This window comes from Pseudorca crassidens, chromosome 5 (genome assembly GCF_039906515.1).
Source record: "Pseudorca crassidens isolate mPseCra1 chromosome 5, mPseCra1.hap1, whole genome shotgun sequence".
In the NCBI taxonomy this organism is placed as follows: Eukaryota; Metazoa; Chordata; class Mammalia; order Artiodactyla; family Delphinidae; genus Pseudorca; species Pseudorca crassidens.
Window position 1 is genome coordinate 130696306 of NC_090300.1, and position 16111 is coordinate 130712416.

Consider the following 16111-nt stretch of genomic DNA (forward strand, 5'->3'; position numbering starts at 1 on the left):
GATCTTCTCTTCAAAGGCCAAAGCCCAACTCTTTAAGAGAGCCCTGCCAGTAAATGCGAGGCTCAGAGGCCGTATGCAAGTCAGGCAGCTAACTTTCCTGTCTTTTCTTGGCCTCTTTTCTACTTGCTAATCCTCAGGACCCTTTGCCGCTGGGAGGGCAGCTGTTCGGCCAGTCCTGCAGTGAGGCGGCTTGGCCCTCAGGCCTCAGAGGGCTCAGGAGCTACAGGAGAAGGGACTGCCTTTACAACATGGCACCCAAGGAGTGTGGATTGCATCTTTTTATTCCCAACCCCTCGAGAGCTAAAAGTGAAACACAGTACTCATGTCCATGGATAAACCTACCACTGAAGGAAGGGCAGCAGGTAAGGGGGAGCCTTTCATCCCAACAAGCCTCAGCTATCTGTCACTCACTATTTCCCTTCAAACGGAGTTGGGGGAAGATGTAGCCAGTGGTGCTTATTCTGGAAGAAACCACAGAACAGTGGAGTGGGGGACAGGATCCCCATCTGCTCCCCGGGGCAGGAACATGTGTCACTTGCTGAGATGAAAACCCACCCGGCACAGCACCTCTGAGTGTCCCCTCTCTGGACTTTCTGGACTTGATGGGAGTAGTGACTGATCTGAAGTCTTCATCTTTGTTAGAGACCCCGGGCCCCTGAGCTGCACCCCACCTTGGACTTCCACGGTCACTGCTGCTGACACACACTGAGAACTGAGCCCAAAGAGCCTGATTCATCTGGTCCTAATACGACCTTGAGTAGAACTTTTGACTACTGTTTGGTTAATGCCCTCTTCCTACCCCTTTCTCCCTGAACTTGACTCTTTGGAGCTGTTTATTCCTTCACTATATCCAGAAGAATTTATAGCTCAACCACTAGACTGTAGACATACAATCTATTCGGGTCTCTCCTTAATTTCTAGATACCCCTGCCATCCCGTTTCTCGTGTAGGTACTTTAAGCTTGGAGGAGGGCCAGTGGACACTGTACTTTAATTTTATTATGTATAGTAATCAGCAGGATGTGTGTTGATGGGTGTCCCTTTATGCATGGCCCAACAACAGAATCCCGGCCCCTAAGACTTTTCATTTCAGGTCATCTAGGTGGACAAAGAATGGCGGATAAGATAAACTAAACATGCAAAATAACCGGAGAGTGTAAGAACATCAGAAACACCAGGAACATGGGAAGGAAAAGCACAAGCAAAGAGAACAGCAATGACGTTTTCAAGCTAATGGTTTATCCCTTCTATTAACCTTGCAGTATTGGTTTTCTACTCTACAGTATACATGTTCATTTTCTAATTATATTTCCATCTCTTTATAAGTAGTTCAGTGATATTTAGTGCCTACATCAAGTAATTCTTCAGGCATGCCCTGGAACTCTCCCGCTATGCTGAGGACTTCCTCTGACCTTCCAATTTCTCCTCCTGCAGTTCACTTCCAGCCACCTGAAGATTTTGAGTCCACCTTCACTTTATCTTACCATTGCTTCCAATTTAACCTGACCAATCTGTCTGACTGCTATAGCGGTGGCTAGGTGCCTCCACTAAAGATTGACTTTTTGCCAGGAATAAAGGACCCATAAGGACCTATTTTTATAATGTCACCAATCTGATAGCACATTCATTAGAAAGAGTCATATGCCATATCTCCATAAAAAGCTAAATAAGCAACTCTCTTCTTTAGATCATTCATGACATGACTGGGGGCGGGGATGGGAGACTTCTGGTGTTCTAGTTATCAGATCTGTGAAAGGAAAATTTTTTCATGTCCTTCAATAAAGAGAATTTGTGCCCCCCCTTCTTATTAAAGATGAGAAGTAGTGGACATACTACTCCAATATATATTTTAAAATATTCAGTGTCAACTGACATCAGTGTAGAAAAGGCCTGTCTGCTACTAAACAGAACCTGGGGTCAATGGGCTTTGCAGAACCTGATTACAGCAGGACAATGGTGGGTAATTCAGCAGGCGCTGGGATACTCAGCCACCAGAGATGGTGCACACGTTTGGGAAACAGAACAACGGAAGGCTATCTTGTCACTGCTTGAAGCACAAATGAAGCACTGTCATCTCCTTGGGAAACCGTGGCTAATGACTTACAGACTGAATCTCTGGCCCTATGACTAAGCAAGTCACTAAATCAATATTTATTGCTTAGTTTTTCCAAACAAAAACTAGCAACTGCTCATTTCCACCGGGTAACGATTCTATTAATAAAAGTACTGGGCTTGCTTTCACTTCCACACCTCTGTGATCTTCTGCAGGAATCTTTTCCTCTAAGAAGGAGCGATTTCCTGGACACCAAGGCTTTTGTCGTGATTTCTCCTTCATGCACGGAAGGCGTGAAGTGTATTCTGTTCTGACAGACTTAGACCCGTCCATCTGGGAATACCCATTTACTCATTTTTGTTCTTAGTGAAATAAGGTTACTCATTAACGAAATAGGTTAACCAGAGCTGGCAATAAACTTATTTCCACGTCCTTGAGGGTGACAACCTGCTAAGACAGGCAGAGAAATGTGTGTGGGAGGATCACTTCGTTCGGCGTAGATTCTGAGAGCAATCATGTTGAAACCCCCCAGCACCCTGCATCACCCAGACCACGTGAGGCACCCTAGGTGTCTAGGCTGGGTTGCAGCTCTCTGTGTCCAAGTGCAAAACCACCACAGCTAGACTATCACCTTCCTAAGGGCAGGGATGACGACGAGCACCTTAGATGAAGTTAGCCTGAAGTTCCTCAAGCTCCGTGTTGAACACTGGCTCAACACGGAGTTTGAGAAAGGGTTACCTAAGGAATGGAGAGAAAGGAAGGCCTTTCCAGGGAAAAAGGGATGGTTTCCCGGCTCTTGACAACATCGTTACTTTAAGGAAGAAGGAAGTGAGAGGAAATGAAGAAAAGAAACACAAAAGGAGGTGGGGCAGTCACTCTAGAGGTTCCTAGTTGCTCTCAAGTAGCTAACAAAATAAATACCAAGAGAAGGGCTGATCGACTGCCTTCCCTACAAGGATGCCTTCTGGTTTAAAAATTAATTAATTTTTTTTCAGAACTCATGTTAAAGCATCAACTGCTCTAATATTCCAAAACCAAGGAGACTTTTCTTGCTAACTAACCAAAAGAAACATTTAACCTAGGCAGCTGTAAGAAGGCTTAAAAGGTGACTAGTGAGAGACTAGTGAGCTTGGAGACAAGGAGATACCATTTTCTACTCCCTAAGGTTTGCTTAGACAACAAAGAGGCAGGAGTGGTAATACTATATATACATCAGTGATTCTCAAAACTGACTGCATGTCTGATTCAGCTGTGAACATTTTCTACACTCAGATTTCCAGCCTCTTATTTAGAAATTCTGTTTTCCTAGGTCTGGGGTGGGACCTGGGGAATGTGTCCTTTGAAATCAGTACCCGGTAAGTCTCATGCAGAATCATGGTAATCACGGCAAAGAGACCCTGAGATGCCTTGTTTTACCGCCCAGCATCACTGGCCTCTGTTATGGGCGGAACTGTGTCCTCCCCAAATTCTGAGGCTAAAAACCTGATCCTTAATACCTCACAATATAACTGTATTTGGAGGGTCTTTAAAGGTGGAATTAAGGTTAAGTGAGGTCATTAGTGTGGACCTTATGCACACTAATCCTTATGCACACGAATCCTTGTCCTTACAAGAAGAGGAGATTAGGACACAGACCTGCACAGGGGAAGGTGATGTAAAGGCACAGGGAGGCCACCTATGAGCCCAGGAGAGAGGCCTCAGGAATTGTGAGGAAATACATTTCTGTTGTTTAAGCCACGCTGTGGCTTTGCTATGGCAGCCTGAGCAAACCAGTATAGGCTCTTTGTCCTTTGGCACCAAAGACGGGCACTTTGATAAAAGGGAAGCCACCGCTTGGGTAGATTCATCAGTTCAAGGCCATTAAAATGTATGATTATATTAAAAAAATTTAAATGGGCTTTTGAATTATTCAAGTATGAAAACAGGTTGTTTTTTTTTTGCTCAAACATGCAATTAAAATGAAAAAAAATTGTTTTGAGTAGAAATGAGATTACTGATGCTAATAATGCTACTAATAATACATCTTATACTGTTTCAAAGGACAGAAGCTCAGAAATACTACTATGAAGAGCAGCGCCCCACACTTCATGACGTCGTCATCGTCTATTTATGTGCTCACCCTCCTATCTGTCAATCACTCAGTTCTTATACATCTTGCCACCTATTTCCTGAATTCATTCATTTCACTGTCCTTTAGCACATCTACACCAGGATGGACATGGAAAACAAGACTCAAAACCAATTTCCATCAGCAGCTCCTGTAAACAAGGAGTCTGGATGTTCCAAGTGCTGAACTAAATGAGGTTTCTGGCTTTGCCACAAACTTAATTTATTTAAACTGTTCCTGCCCTCCTATAATCAAGAATGGTTTGGAGCACATTTCCTTGGGGTTAGTGAGAAGTTTAACTCACTGGAAATATCTGAACTTTGCTCTGATGGAAAAAGCAATGGACAGGATGTGGGGAAATCTGTACTGTGAACTTGGCTCTACGGAATTTGACATTGAAAGGACATGTCTTCTGTCTGGGTCTGTTTTCTCATCTAGAAAATGAGAAGATCAATTAATTGATTATTGAGATCTTTTCAGCTCTAAAAATTCTAAACTTCTCAAGATGTATTAATTCACTTTCCCTAACAGTTTCCTAAAAAATACATATACTGTGAGGTTCCTCCCCTAAACCCTGCATTTTAAATGCATATGAAGAACTTACTTGCACATTTAATTTTATTTTAAAATATTTTGTATCATGGGTTTAAGGCATCATATTTGAATCCCGCAGTTTACTCTATTTTGTTGGTGTAACTCGCTACCTCTGTGCTGTACATACTCTTGTTTCTCACAGGTTGGGGTGTTTGGACAGTCTCAAGTAGATGTAATTGTCACTTTGTGGGTCTTCTCTCCACCTCCAGTGCCACTGCACTAACACCTTGAAACTAAGATATTTCAGGTGGATGTGCAGGGTGACAGGTTAAAGGTCTTGAACAACCTTGTATATTTCACTCAGCCTTTTGGTATAATGTGATTTTCTGTGAGACTTTAAAGGTAAGACTCTTTACTGAAAATTATTTACTATTACCTGGCTTGAGTTAGAAATGAAATTATTTAAGATAAAAAAATCCAGGAATAAGCGTGCTTAAAATTTTTTTTTTTTTAAAGCAGGCTTCCACTTCCTTTTTTTCATTTGTGACTTCTGCTGTTATTTTTTCTTTTAAATGTCTGTAATCACAATATCTGTAATCACAATATCCGTAAGCCAGGCATTACCATTAGTATTATTTTGATATTTCAATACAAATTATAAGAAGTTGAGATAGCAGCATATATCCCCAATGTCTCGATCACAGTAGTTATAAGTTGGAATGAATAAAAACCAGAAGCAAGAAAATAGCTGCAACTTGAGCAGCAATATGGATTGTTTGTTCAAAGAGATACTTGGATGATTCTTCGTCTAACACTCAGCAAGATTTTCTTCATAGTCTTTAACTCCCACCTGCAAACATGCAGCCACGTTTACCTACCTCCACCACACCATGATGGATGGACGTGTACTGTTTCTTCTTTAGCATCACCAGGGTGATGACAATCACTGTTGCTATGACAACACCGCCCACCATGAGTCCAATGATTGCACCTTTGTTTGAACCCACATCTTCTGCAAAGAACACCTGGAAAACAAATGCAAGAGAAAGGATTGTAATTGCGGGAGATATCTGGATGAGGTATGTGAAAAGTTTCAGTATATTCAGTATATATTTTATGCCGTAAGTTTGAGTTGTTGGTCACTCAATTATTTGGTGCGTACTTGAAAAAAAAACCCACATTCTACTTACTAAGAATGACATCTGTAGTCTAGAGAATGATGTACAACATGTGGCTTCCCCAGTTTTAGGAAGTCCACTTCGCTCCATCCCCCACACGTCTCTAGAAAGGCAAAACAGAAGCCTGCAGGGACCTGAAACGCTTTGACAGATGGAACATTCTGTAAGAGGGGGACGGCAGCTCTCGGATCTATCAAACACTGGAAAGGCACGGATCGTGATTATGAAAGGAGGTCAGTATTTTCCCAGTCACGGCAGGTTTAAATTGGGAGACCTGACGCATGACCACTATGCCTTAGGTGCTTTTCCAAACTATAGATGCCCTCATTTCCTTAGAGGGGCATTTTAAATACATAGGAACAAGCATTCTGAAACAAAGGCATTAAACAGAAGAAAAAAGGCATCTTGTTACCTACTTTCAGCCACAATAATTCAGCAAGACACTAATTAACCTTGAGAAGCATAATGCTTAAAAGGCACTTATTTCAAAAAGAAGTAGTAGGCAACAAGATAGGAATTTTAATAGCCACACATTAACACATGCTTTCTTACTATGTTGTCCCTGGCAACTCAACTAAAAATGTTGTTTTATTCTTGATGTTTATTTGTGTTAAACATGAAAAGAATTTAGAGAATACTGTAAAGAAGAAATTTACTCAGTGATAAATTTATTACACTACATTCCTGCATACTGTTTATAAATGCAAGTCATTATTTTTTCAACTTTACTTGAATGGAATTATAAAAACACACTGCCACTTTTATCATTTTTTATGTAAGGAGATGATCTTATGACAGATCATCTGGCCCAACTACTACTGAACATATACCACATTTGCTATGTAAATTAATAAAAACAGCTCCCTAAATAATTCTTTTAGTATAATCTCAAGACAGTAAAATGACTGACTGTCATGGCTAGAACTAACATCCTAGCAGTCTGAAAAGGCAACATGAAGTACAGCAAATAAAACAAACTTCTAAGAGTTTTACTTATGGTATATCTGCAACAAAATTAGAAACTGTTCATAATTATACCCCTTTCTAAACAAATATGCTCACTCAACATATTTATAAAAAGCAAATCATTAATTAGCTAACGATAAAAGTATGAGGTAATCAGAAATGAATGCAAGTCTGGACATCTTCCTATGTCTTTAAGAAAATACTGTAATTCTGTAACATTTATTGCACTAATTATAGTACATTATTTCATCAACTAGTTCAATAGAGGGAGCTGATTCTCTCAATTGCTGCTTCTGCCATTAGTCACGGTCATATTACAGGAGTTAGTGTAATTGCGGAGATGGGCTTTTATGACACAGGCACCAGAAAACGCAAATCCACACATTAATCTTCAGCTCTCTGCCCCACCAGCTTCCAAATCCTCAACAGATTCCACAAGTTGTTATTAACCTCTTCAGCATCAGCCAGATCAAGAGTGCCCCTGATTCTATAATAACTGACACTGGATTAACTTGCCAACGAAAACCGCACTTCAAAAAGTTCCCTGTGCTTTTATCAAAAAGATTATGGGAGTTAAAATGCAAATCTGAATCTCAAGTCAATTTTGAACTTGCCTCAATTGTTTAGAATGAAAAGAGGCATACACTATACTTTATAGGGGTTTCTGTTGGAGTTTAATACTTGGATCTGCAAATTTTATTTATGAATAGTGGAAAGACAGTTTCTCCTTGAAAGGGAAAAACACATGTATACACACACACAAACAAAAACAAAGTAAGTGCCTGAGAGAGTCCTTCTCAAGTATTATTACTGATTTCAGAATTTGATTACCACTTTTGTTCAATACTGAATGTGCAACAAAATTGTCTTCTTTATTAGTTTAAGCCACTTGCTGGGCTTATTTACTCTTAAGATGGGAGGACCCCTAACATAATGCAGGACTGATTTATCTGAAGCTTTCGGTAAAGGTTTTTATGTAACCTTAAGGGAGATGGGTGCCTTTTGATTTACTCCAATTCTAACATTTGGGGGGAAAAAGGGTAATTTTGTCTGAAAAGGAAGCCACAGTCTTTCTTGCCCAAGCCTTCTGCTGAACACACTGCTGGGAACATAATGCAGTCTGGCTCACCTACCCCTCTACCTACCTCCAGGGAGTCCCAACCATCCCACTCCCGAGGAAAAATTTAAAATGTGGGGAGGGGAAAGAAAGGAGGGGTGAGAGAGAGACGACGAAGCCCAGGGGAAGAGTTTACAAATGTGAAATTAAGCCAGCGGCCGTGAAGCTGTTCTGTGAACCCAAGCAGTGTTTACACGTGTTTTATCTGAGATTTCCATCCTTCACACAAGCCTATTATAAACCTGATTTCCTAGAAAACAGACAGGAAGTTTATTAAAATGGCTGCTAGAATACAAAGTAATTCCACTTTAAGCCCAACGTGGGCTCAGCTGCTTTCTAGACCTAAAGAACTACTATATAAAGAGCCTCTTTTTCTTTTCTTCACGTTTTCATGATGATCCTATAGACAAGTGTTTTATTTTCGTTTTAATCTTTTCCTTGACTGGATTTCTGACCCAAGAGGAACGAAAGTCATTTGACAAGACAGAGTGGCCTGAAGAGGTAGATTATGTCACGTACCAATTTTTGATGATGAACTTCATATCCTGAATCATGTCGGAACTCTGCATCCATCTTCACTTCCGAAATCTCTTCCGTCTTGATATTTGTCAACCCCGAACCTGCATGATACCATAAGCATTATACCATAATCAAAATACGCAGGCCAGTCCATTTGTTTTATCTATAAACAATAACATTACAACACAAAGCCTACCAGAAACTTCTTTCTAGGCCTGAAGTTAGAGGAAAATGGATTAATGACTTTCTTCCAGAAAATGACACCCTATATTTAAATCCTTAACCACTACCTATTTTAAACAAAAATAAATTAAAGATTAAAGAAATTTGCACTTCAGGCTTCTATTGCCTTTAAACACATGCTATAATTTTTTTTTTTTTTTTAAATGGGGAAAAAGACAGAAGTTAAATGCTAGTTGGGAGGCTGGAAAGGATTTGCTCCTAGAATATACTCGCTTGCTTTAGGTGCTTATTGTTTAGCCTATTATATGTCTTTTTCCATGTGCTCTCATTCCTTCAGAAAAAATAATAAAAGGCTTTAAAAATGAGCATTAATTACCTGGCAGAACAAAACTGCTACTTTAGGACTTTGTTCCAATTACAAATAAATTATGTTCATGCATCTATGCAGTGAAGCACTGTAAAAATCATATCATTTATTTAGTTAAGTGATTTAGTTATAGATACATAATGTAAATGGTTCATCTGCTGAATAAAGAACTGCAGTACATAATGTTTGAAAAATGCTTCTGTGGGACTAACAATTTCTAACATGCTAACTCTTCCTTCTCTATAAATTGCTATATGATTCTTACACTAATTGTTATAATGAATTTAATTTTTCAGATAGTAATTTGAAGCTTAAAATCAAAACGCAAAGTAATTTTTAAAACAAAAGGTGAAATTACAAAGTATAAATATCGTTTCCACGTTGCAGCATTTAAATATCAAAAGTCAGAATTTTAGGATGAGAATGGCTTCTAAAATCATCTCTTCTCTGGTGTTCCCACCCAGGGGTAAACTCTCAGCTCTACTTAAACAGAGACGAATTATCAGTTTGCCTCCATTTTTGGACAGCTTTGTCTACTAGAATGGCCTTTCTTACATTAAGCTAAAATCAGTTTCCTTATAACTTCCACTCTGTTCAACATAGAGCAAGCCTAAATCCCCCTTCTGCACTGTAGCCTTGAACAGATCAGACACCCAAGGAGAGGCATCATGTTCCTGCTGATTCTTCTCTTACTTGGGCTACATGTTACCAAGTTCCTTCAGCTCCCATGGGACCTGATTTCCTGCTTTGGGTCTATCAACTCTTACATCTTGTCTACAAGGTGCTGTGAACCTTGTTACACATCTTGCTGAAATTGAAAAGCAATGTCCACAGCGTATGACGTGCCAGTCTAACAGCACAGTCTACACAAAGAGAAACGAGGATAATTTTACAAGATCCAGGGAACCCACGCTGGTTGTGACATATCACTGATTCTTGGTCAACTATTCAGAAAGCTTCCATTTAATAACCTACGTGAAAATGGACCCAAGATCAATGTCAGTCTCCACCCGGCATGTAGATTGTGATGCTGTCTTCTCTCCCTTCGGCTTGTCACAACTACATTTTCTTATCCCTATCTTCCAAGTCCACAAAGATCAGGGAGAGGGGTTCTACGATCTTACCCTCAAGTTCTCCCAGCCCATGATTTATAAGAACTTGGACTTGAGTAGAGAAGTGTGGTAGTTTAAAAATATATCCACAAATTTGTGGATGCTCCTCCCAGCAAGAGGTGGGATTGGGCTTCCCTGGTGGTGCAGTGGTCGAGTCTGCCTACCGATGCAGGGGACACGGGTTCGTGCCCCGGTCCGGGAAGATCCCACATGCTGCGGAGCGGCTGGGCCCGTGAGCCATGGCCGCTGAGCCTGCACATCCGGAGCCTCTGCTCCGCAATGGGAGAGGCCACAGCAGTGAGAGGCCCACGTACCACACACACACACACACACACACACAAAAGAGGTGGGATTTAATTCCCTTTTCCTCAGGTGTAGACCTGATATAGTGACTTGCTTCTACTGTTAGAATATGGCAAAAGTGATGGGGTATGACTTCTGAGACTGGGTCATACCAGGCAGCTTCCTTTGTATTCTCTCTCCTGGATCACTTAGTCTGGGGAAAGCCAGCTGCCATGTTGTGAGGACACTCAAAAGTTCACATGGTGAGGTACTGAGGTCTCCTGCCAACAGCATGTGAGTGCGCCATCTTGGAAGAAGACCCACCAGCCCTAGCCAAACTTCAAGCCCTCAGATGATTGCAGCTGTGGTAGATGTCTTGACTGCAACCTCCTGAGAGACCCTGAGCCTGAAGCACCCAGCTAAACCATGTTTGAAATCCTTGAAATTCATTATAAGAAGGTAAATGTTTGTTTTTAAGTTGCTAAGTTATGGGGTTATTTATTGCATAGTAATAGATAACTATTACAAAGGGCTAGTGCCTTGTTTTCTCATCTTCACCTGATTTGGACTTGCCTTTCCTTTAACAAAAGACCATCCTGTTTAATATACACATGAAAGACAGAAGCACAATCAAAGCGGGACAGTTTTCCATTCTCTCTCATCTTTTAACTGGTCCACTCACTGACTGTCCCGATTCCTAACCCCATCCCAAGAGCTGTAGGGCTCTCTATTCTTATTTATGTTTTTGCTTTAAAATGATGAGCATTTTCTAATAAGTTTCATCCTATTCTGACCTCTAATCTTCCTGATACAAATGTTTATTGGGCTGTGACACTAATGACACTTTTATTTCTCATTAGTTGTATACTTTTATCTTTCTACAAACCCTTTTAAATCTGAGGTCCCTTTAGAACCAAAGTGATTTCTTTATACCTTACCCTCTTTCTGTCATCGGGATCTAACAGTGCAATAGTTAAAATCATATTTCTGAGATCTTAAGAACACTCTCTTGAATAGTCTTTCCTTCTGGAAAAACCCACACTCTTTCTGAAAGGACACAAAGATTACTTTTAATAGTCAAAAAATTTCAAATTCCTGTAGCAAGTCAGAACAACAGATAATTAATTATAGCACAATAGTTTGCAGGACTCAGAGGAAAGAGCTCTCCCTAGTTCATTTTTGTACAGCATGTATAGTCATTCACTGAAAAGCCTTTCTATATATTAAGCAAATGTCATTAAAAAGGGGAAAAAATTAATAAGCTTGCACCAGGAAAATGTCACTGATAATAAGCTGAAACTGCATATAGTGATATGTGATGAGAAGTTTTAAATAAATCGCAGGGACCTTCACTTACAGTTTTACCACATGCATTTTCCGAGTTGTCCTGATTCCACTCTAAGCTCTGACACCAGGCTCTCAGTAAGAAGGGAAGTATGTTCATTTGAAGAAGGAAAGCATGTCCTTCAGGAAACCTTTCTCAAAGGATCTGGTTTCCTTTATTACGACTGGAGAAGCGTGGTTAAAATTATAGTGGAAAGGGTAAGTTTTCCACCCTGTGAAGAGTCTGCTAATGTACAGACATAGCTCAGAGATACTGCAGGTTTAGTTTCAGACCATTGCAATAAAGTGAATATTGCAATAACGTGAGTCATACTATTTTTGGGGGGTTCCCAGTGCATATAAAAGCTATGTTTGCACTATACTGTAGTCTACTCTGAAAAACAATGTGTGTACCTTAATTAAAAACGCTTTGTTGCTAAAAAATGCTAACCATCATCTAAGCCTTCAGCTAGTTGTAATCTTGCAATAGTAACATCAAAGATCACTATCATAGATCACCATAATATAATAACAACAAAGAAGTTTGAAATAATGCGAAATTACCAAAATGTGACACAGAGACATGAAGTGAGCAAATGCTTTTGGGAAAATGGCGCCAATAGACTTGCTCACTTCAGGGTTGCCGCAAACCTTCAGTTTGTAAAAAATGCAACATCTGTGAAGAGCAATAAAACGAGGTATGCCTGTATTTGTCTCCTTTATTCTGGTCAAATGGTGTTACTTGTCCTTCAGAGTCTATTTCTCTCTAGAAATAAGCCCAGGGGAGTAGCTGTAATGGTCACCATCCCTAGAAATCACCACTGATATTAAAGGTGTTCCTTCCTTGACACTACATTCTAGAAGTTACTGTACCCTGTTATTTCAGATATGGAAGTCAAGGAGAAGTCATTTTCCTCAGTTGTGATTATACAAAAGCCCTTTCTTTACTTGTTTCAGAGTGACAGCAGTGATTATTTAAAAAACAATGACATCAATTGAATAACATGATGTGACAATCCTGGAAAGGGTTTCTAAGTTTGGAAAATCTAATGACATAATTGAGCACGTTAGACTCAAACACGTGGTCTCATAAAGTGTGATGATGAAGAACCGAAAGTAATGCTAGAAAACACAGGGGGAAACTGGTCCAAATGCTCAAAAGACTCACTACAAGCACAAAAATATAGAGCATACGTATGTCTTAAGACATACGCAGCAAATAGGACTGTTCATAAACATACCTTAGCTAGAATCTCCCTCACTTCCTATCTGAGCATTCTTTCCCTACTATGGCCCTCTTCTATTGGGGAACCCAAGACTTACAATAGTATAAGAAAGGAAGTTTGGCCCAGGCCATTCTCTCATCTATCTGTATAGAACATTCCCCTCTTCTTTGACAATGGATGTGCCCAAAACCTATCTTAAAGCTCATCTCCAGCAAGTGCCCTGATTAACGCACCCCTTGGTTAATGTCCCATCTGCTCAAATCACAAACAAACATCACAAGGTGGTTTACAGTTTATGTTACTTTGTATTTCCGTGCCTTTCTAATTCCATCTCATCTTTCTAAATACACAAAGTGTGGTCTTTCTATTCAAGCTCCTGAGAACAGGGGCCTTATTACTTAATTTCTTTTGACCCTCCAAAGCAGTTGGAAAGTCTTTGTGAAATATCAAAATGAGCTATTGCTATTGTTACAACAAAGACTTTAGAAGGAGCTTCTTCCCATCTGTATGTTACCTCTAAGTATTCTCAAGCTCTTCCCTTAAAACAAATTGTTTTTGTTTAAGAATGTATAGAAAAGTCCTTTTCATTTTAGATTTTTTAAAAAAGGAAAAAAATCAACTTCAGTGGTGTTACCTCTTCCTGGGTATTTCAATAGGAACATAATTGCCCAGTGTGCTCAATGTAGCAACTTAATAAAATTGGTTGAATGAGCGCTTCTAATTCACATTTCATGCTTGTAGATGAAAAGCATCTCTTCCTTTAAAAATAAAGTAGGAAGTGCCATAAAAAAGGCCCAAGGCAAAGGACCAACCTAAGCTGGTATCAGCTGCAGTTAGAATGGAACGGACCCTCACTCAGCCTTGGGCCCTACCAGTGGGCTGAGCAGGCTGGGGATGTGTCAACTGCTGGTTCTTTGAAATTTATTTGTGTGACACTGGCAATAAGGAAGACGTTAGAAGAGCTGAAACTGGGTCTGACTTACTATAATTTAAATTTCTCTGAAAAGCCCTACAGAAAGAGATTCATAAAATCAAGGAGATTGGCTGTCAAGATGTGTCACTCCACGGCCCCCGCTGCCCTGTTAATTATAGCGCAGAGGCATGAAGGTGCCACAAGGCAGACACTGAATTTCTCGTCAGTGATTGTGGGGGGAAGCAGATGGAACCTGAGCCTGTACTGGCAGAGAGGGGCAGGGGCTGCTCCTGGCCCGGCTGCTGACTGCATCTCAACCTGGGAGCAAAGGTCAAACTCCTTGTGTTAACATCTCCATATGAGGTTAATGCCCTGTTCCTAGTACCGCATGGGGACATTACGAAGATACAGAAGAAAACATTTATGGGTAGGTTTGCACTGTTGGGAGTAAAATCTCCCCAGAGTATATATAGACTTGTCAATTCAGTAACTTCTCTTTTTGATTCATTGAACGCAATGGGTACTTATCAGTTGGGCGAGGTAGTGCATGGGGTCAAAACCAGGCATGTATGTGCTTTTGTTGGGTGTGACATTATTCTTAAAGCTAAATTTGAGACATAGGAAGGTGAAAGTGTGTTTCTTCTTAATGCTTGGGAAACTACCAAAAAAAGAAGTGTCCACAGGGAGATCAGCTCGGTGCTTTCTGACCGACTGGAGGGTGGGAGGGAGGGAGACGCAAGAGGGAAGAGATATGGGAATATATGTATATGTATAACTGATTCATTTTGTTATAAAGCAGAAACTAACACACCATTATAAAGCAATTATACGCCAATAAAGATGTAAAAAAAATAAATAAAAAGAAGTGTCCATATCAGTGTTAATGGGAATTTTAAGTACTATAAAAAAATAAAGAACTTGTATGGAAAATTAGGCACATACCTCAGCTGCGTTTTAGACACTCATCAAGAATAAGTATATATAACCCACAAAAGATAAAATGGAAATACTTCTGGGCTCTAAAGATATTCCAATTCTGATATTTTTAGGAACTCATGTCTACTTGAAGAACTGACTCAAGTTTGAGCCCAGTTCAGTTAGAAATGGACCATCCGGATACCAAACAAGAAAGAAAGAATGAGATGTTCCAGCAGTAACCAGGTCGTCACCAGCTAGAGTCTGCATCTGTGTAGGTTTCCATTCTTGAGGACCAACAGGCTCTACAGAACCCTCTCCACCAGAAAATCAAAAGAAAAAAACAAACGTTGGAAGGGCTCCTTTTTATTGTTTCAAAAGGAATGCTCAGAAAGCAAAAAATTGATCGCCTAATTAGGAACTTGGGAAATGAAGTGTAAGGAAAAGCAAAGGGGAGTTTTAAAAAGTTTGGTTTCCATGGTCATTTCAAACCCTGCTTCTCCATATCTGCAATTCAGAGAGGCTGACCCCCAAGAAAGGGGCTGCGTCTGTGCAAGCGCGAGATGCGGAGGGGCGGAGGGTCACCGGGATATACCTGGTCGAGTGGTCAGTCCTCGGTCGGCGGCAGGGCGGGCGTCAACAGGCTCGACTGGGCACAGGAAGCAAGATACACGGAAAGCAAACAAGACAAATCGAGATGGTAAGTCGTGGCTCCTGAACACAGCGCAAGGAAAAGCATGTGCAATACACAAGTTATAAAAAAAAAAAAAAAAAAAAAAGCAGCTGGAAAAGAACCACAGTGAGTTAATCCTGAGCATCAAGGATGGGAGGGGTACCACTTCAAAAGGCTTATCGCTCTTGATGTGCCAATCCTACTCCTTAGTTTTCTAATAAATGTGCTCACCAGGATAAGATACGCGGCAACATCAAAGAAGAGGGGCTGGGAGTGTGGGTTTTCCTCTCAGCGAATTTAGAAATAGTTTCTTGGCTTTTGATTAGAAATAAAATACATTATGCCCAGCGCAGTGGAAAATCTTAAAGATACCTCCTTTTACAACTATCCAATCTTATCTTTCTTTTAATCTTATTTTATTTTACAGTTAATTAACTACAAAAGGACTCCATTAAATCGCCAGGAGAAATGCAAATAGGAATTTATCAGGAGAGGAACGTTTCACCACATAATCGGCCATTTAGCGAATCCAATTTGTTCCCAGTTTGAGGGTAGAAGAGGTAAACCAGAGTTTCCTCCCCCTCTCTCTCTATTTTTAAAGACTGGTTTCTATTTAATAGATGACATAGAGTTGAAATGTGTGA

The 16111-nt window shown here is 40.3% G+C and overlaps 2 protein-coding genes across 7 annotated transcripts in view; one reads left to right on the plus strand and one right to left on the minus strand.

Moving 5' to 3' along the window:
- Nucleotides 1–16111, plus strand: part of JAM2 (junctional adhesion molecule 2) — a 407749-nt gene that overhangs the window by 222868 nt on the left and 168770 nt on the right. The gene's annotated exons all lie outside the window — the stretch shown is intronic.
- APP (amyloid beta precursor protein) overlaps nucleotides 1–16111 on the minus strand; it is a 272026-nt gene that overhangs the window by 3820 nt on the left and 252095 nt on the right. For 3 of the 6 annotated variants that reach the window (XM_067739251.1, XM_067739249.1, XM_067739247.1), the window contains 3 exons: nucleotides 15390–15443; nucleotides 8474–8574; nucleotides 5572–5718 (listed from right to left, as the gene is read on the minus strand). In XM_067739251.1, coding sequence (XP_067595352.1) covers nucleotides 5572–5718; nucleotides 8474–8574; nucleotides 15390–15443 — 302 coding nt within the window. The remainder of the gene's footprint in view (nucleotides 1–5571; nucleotides 5719–8473; nucleotides 8575–15389; nucleotides 15444–16111) is intronic. The other 3 variants (XM_067739252.1, XM_067739250.1, XM_067739248.1) reach the window with 1 other exon arrangement.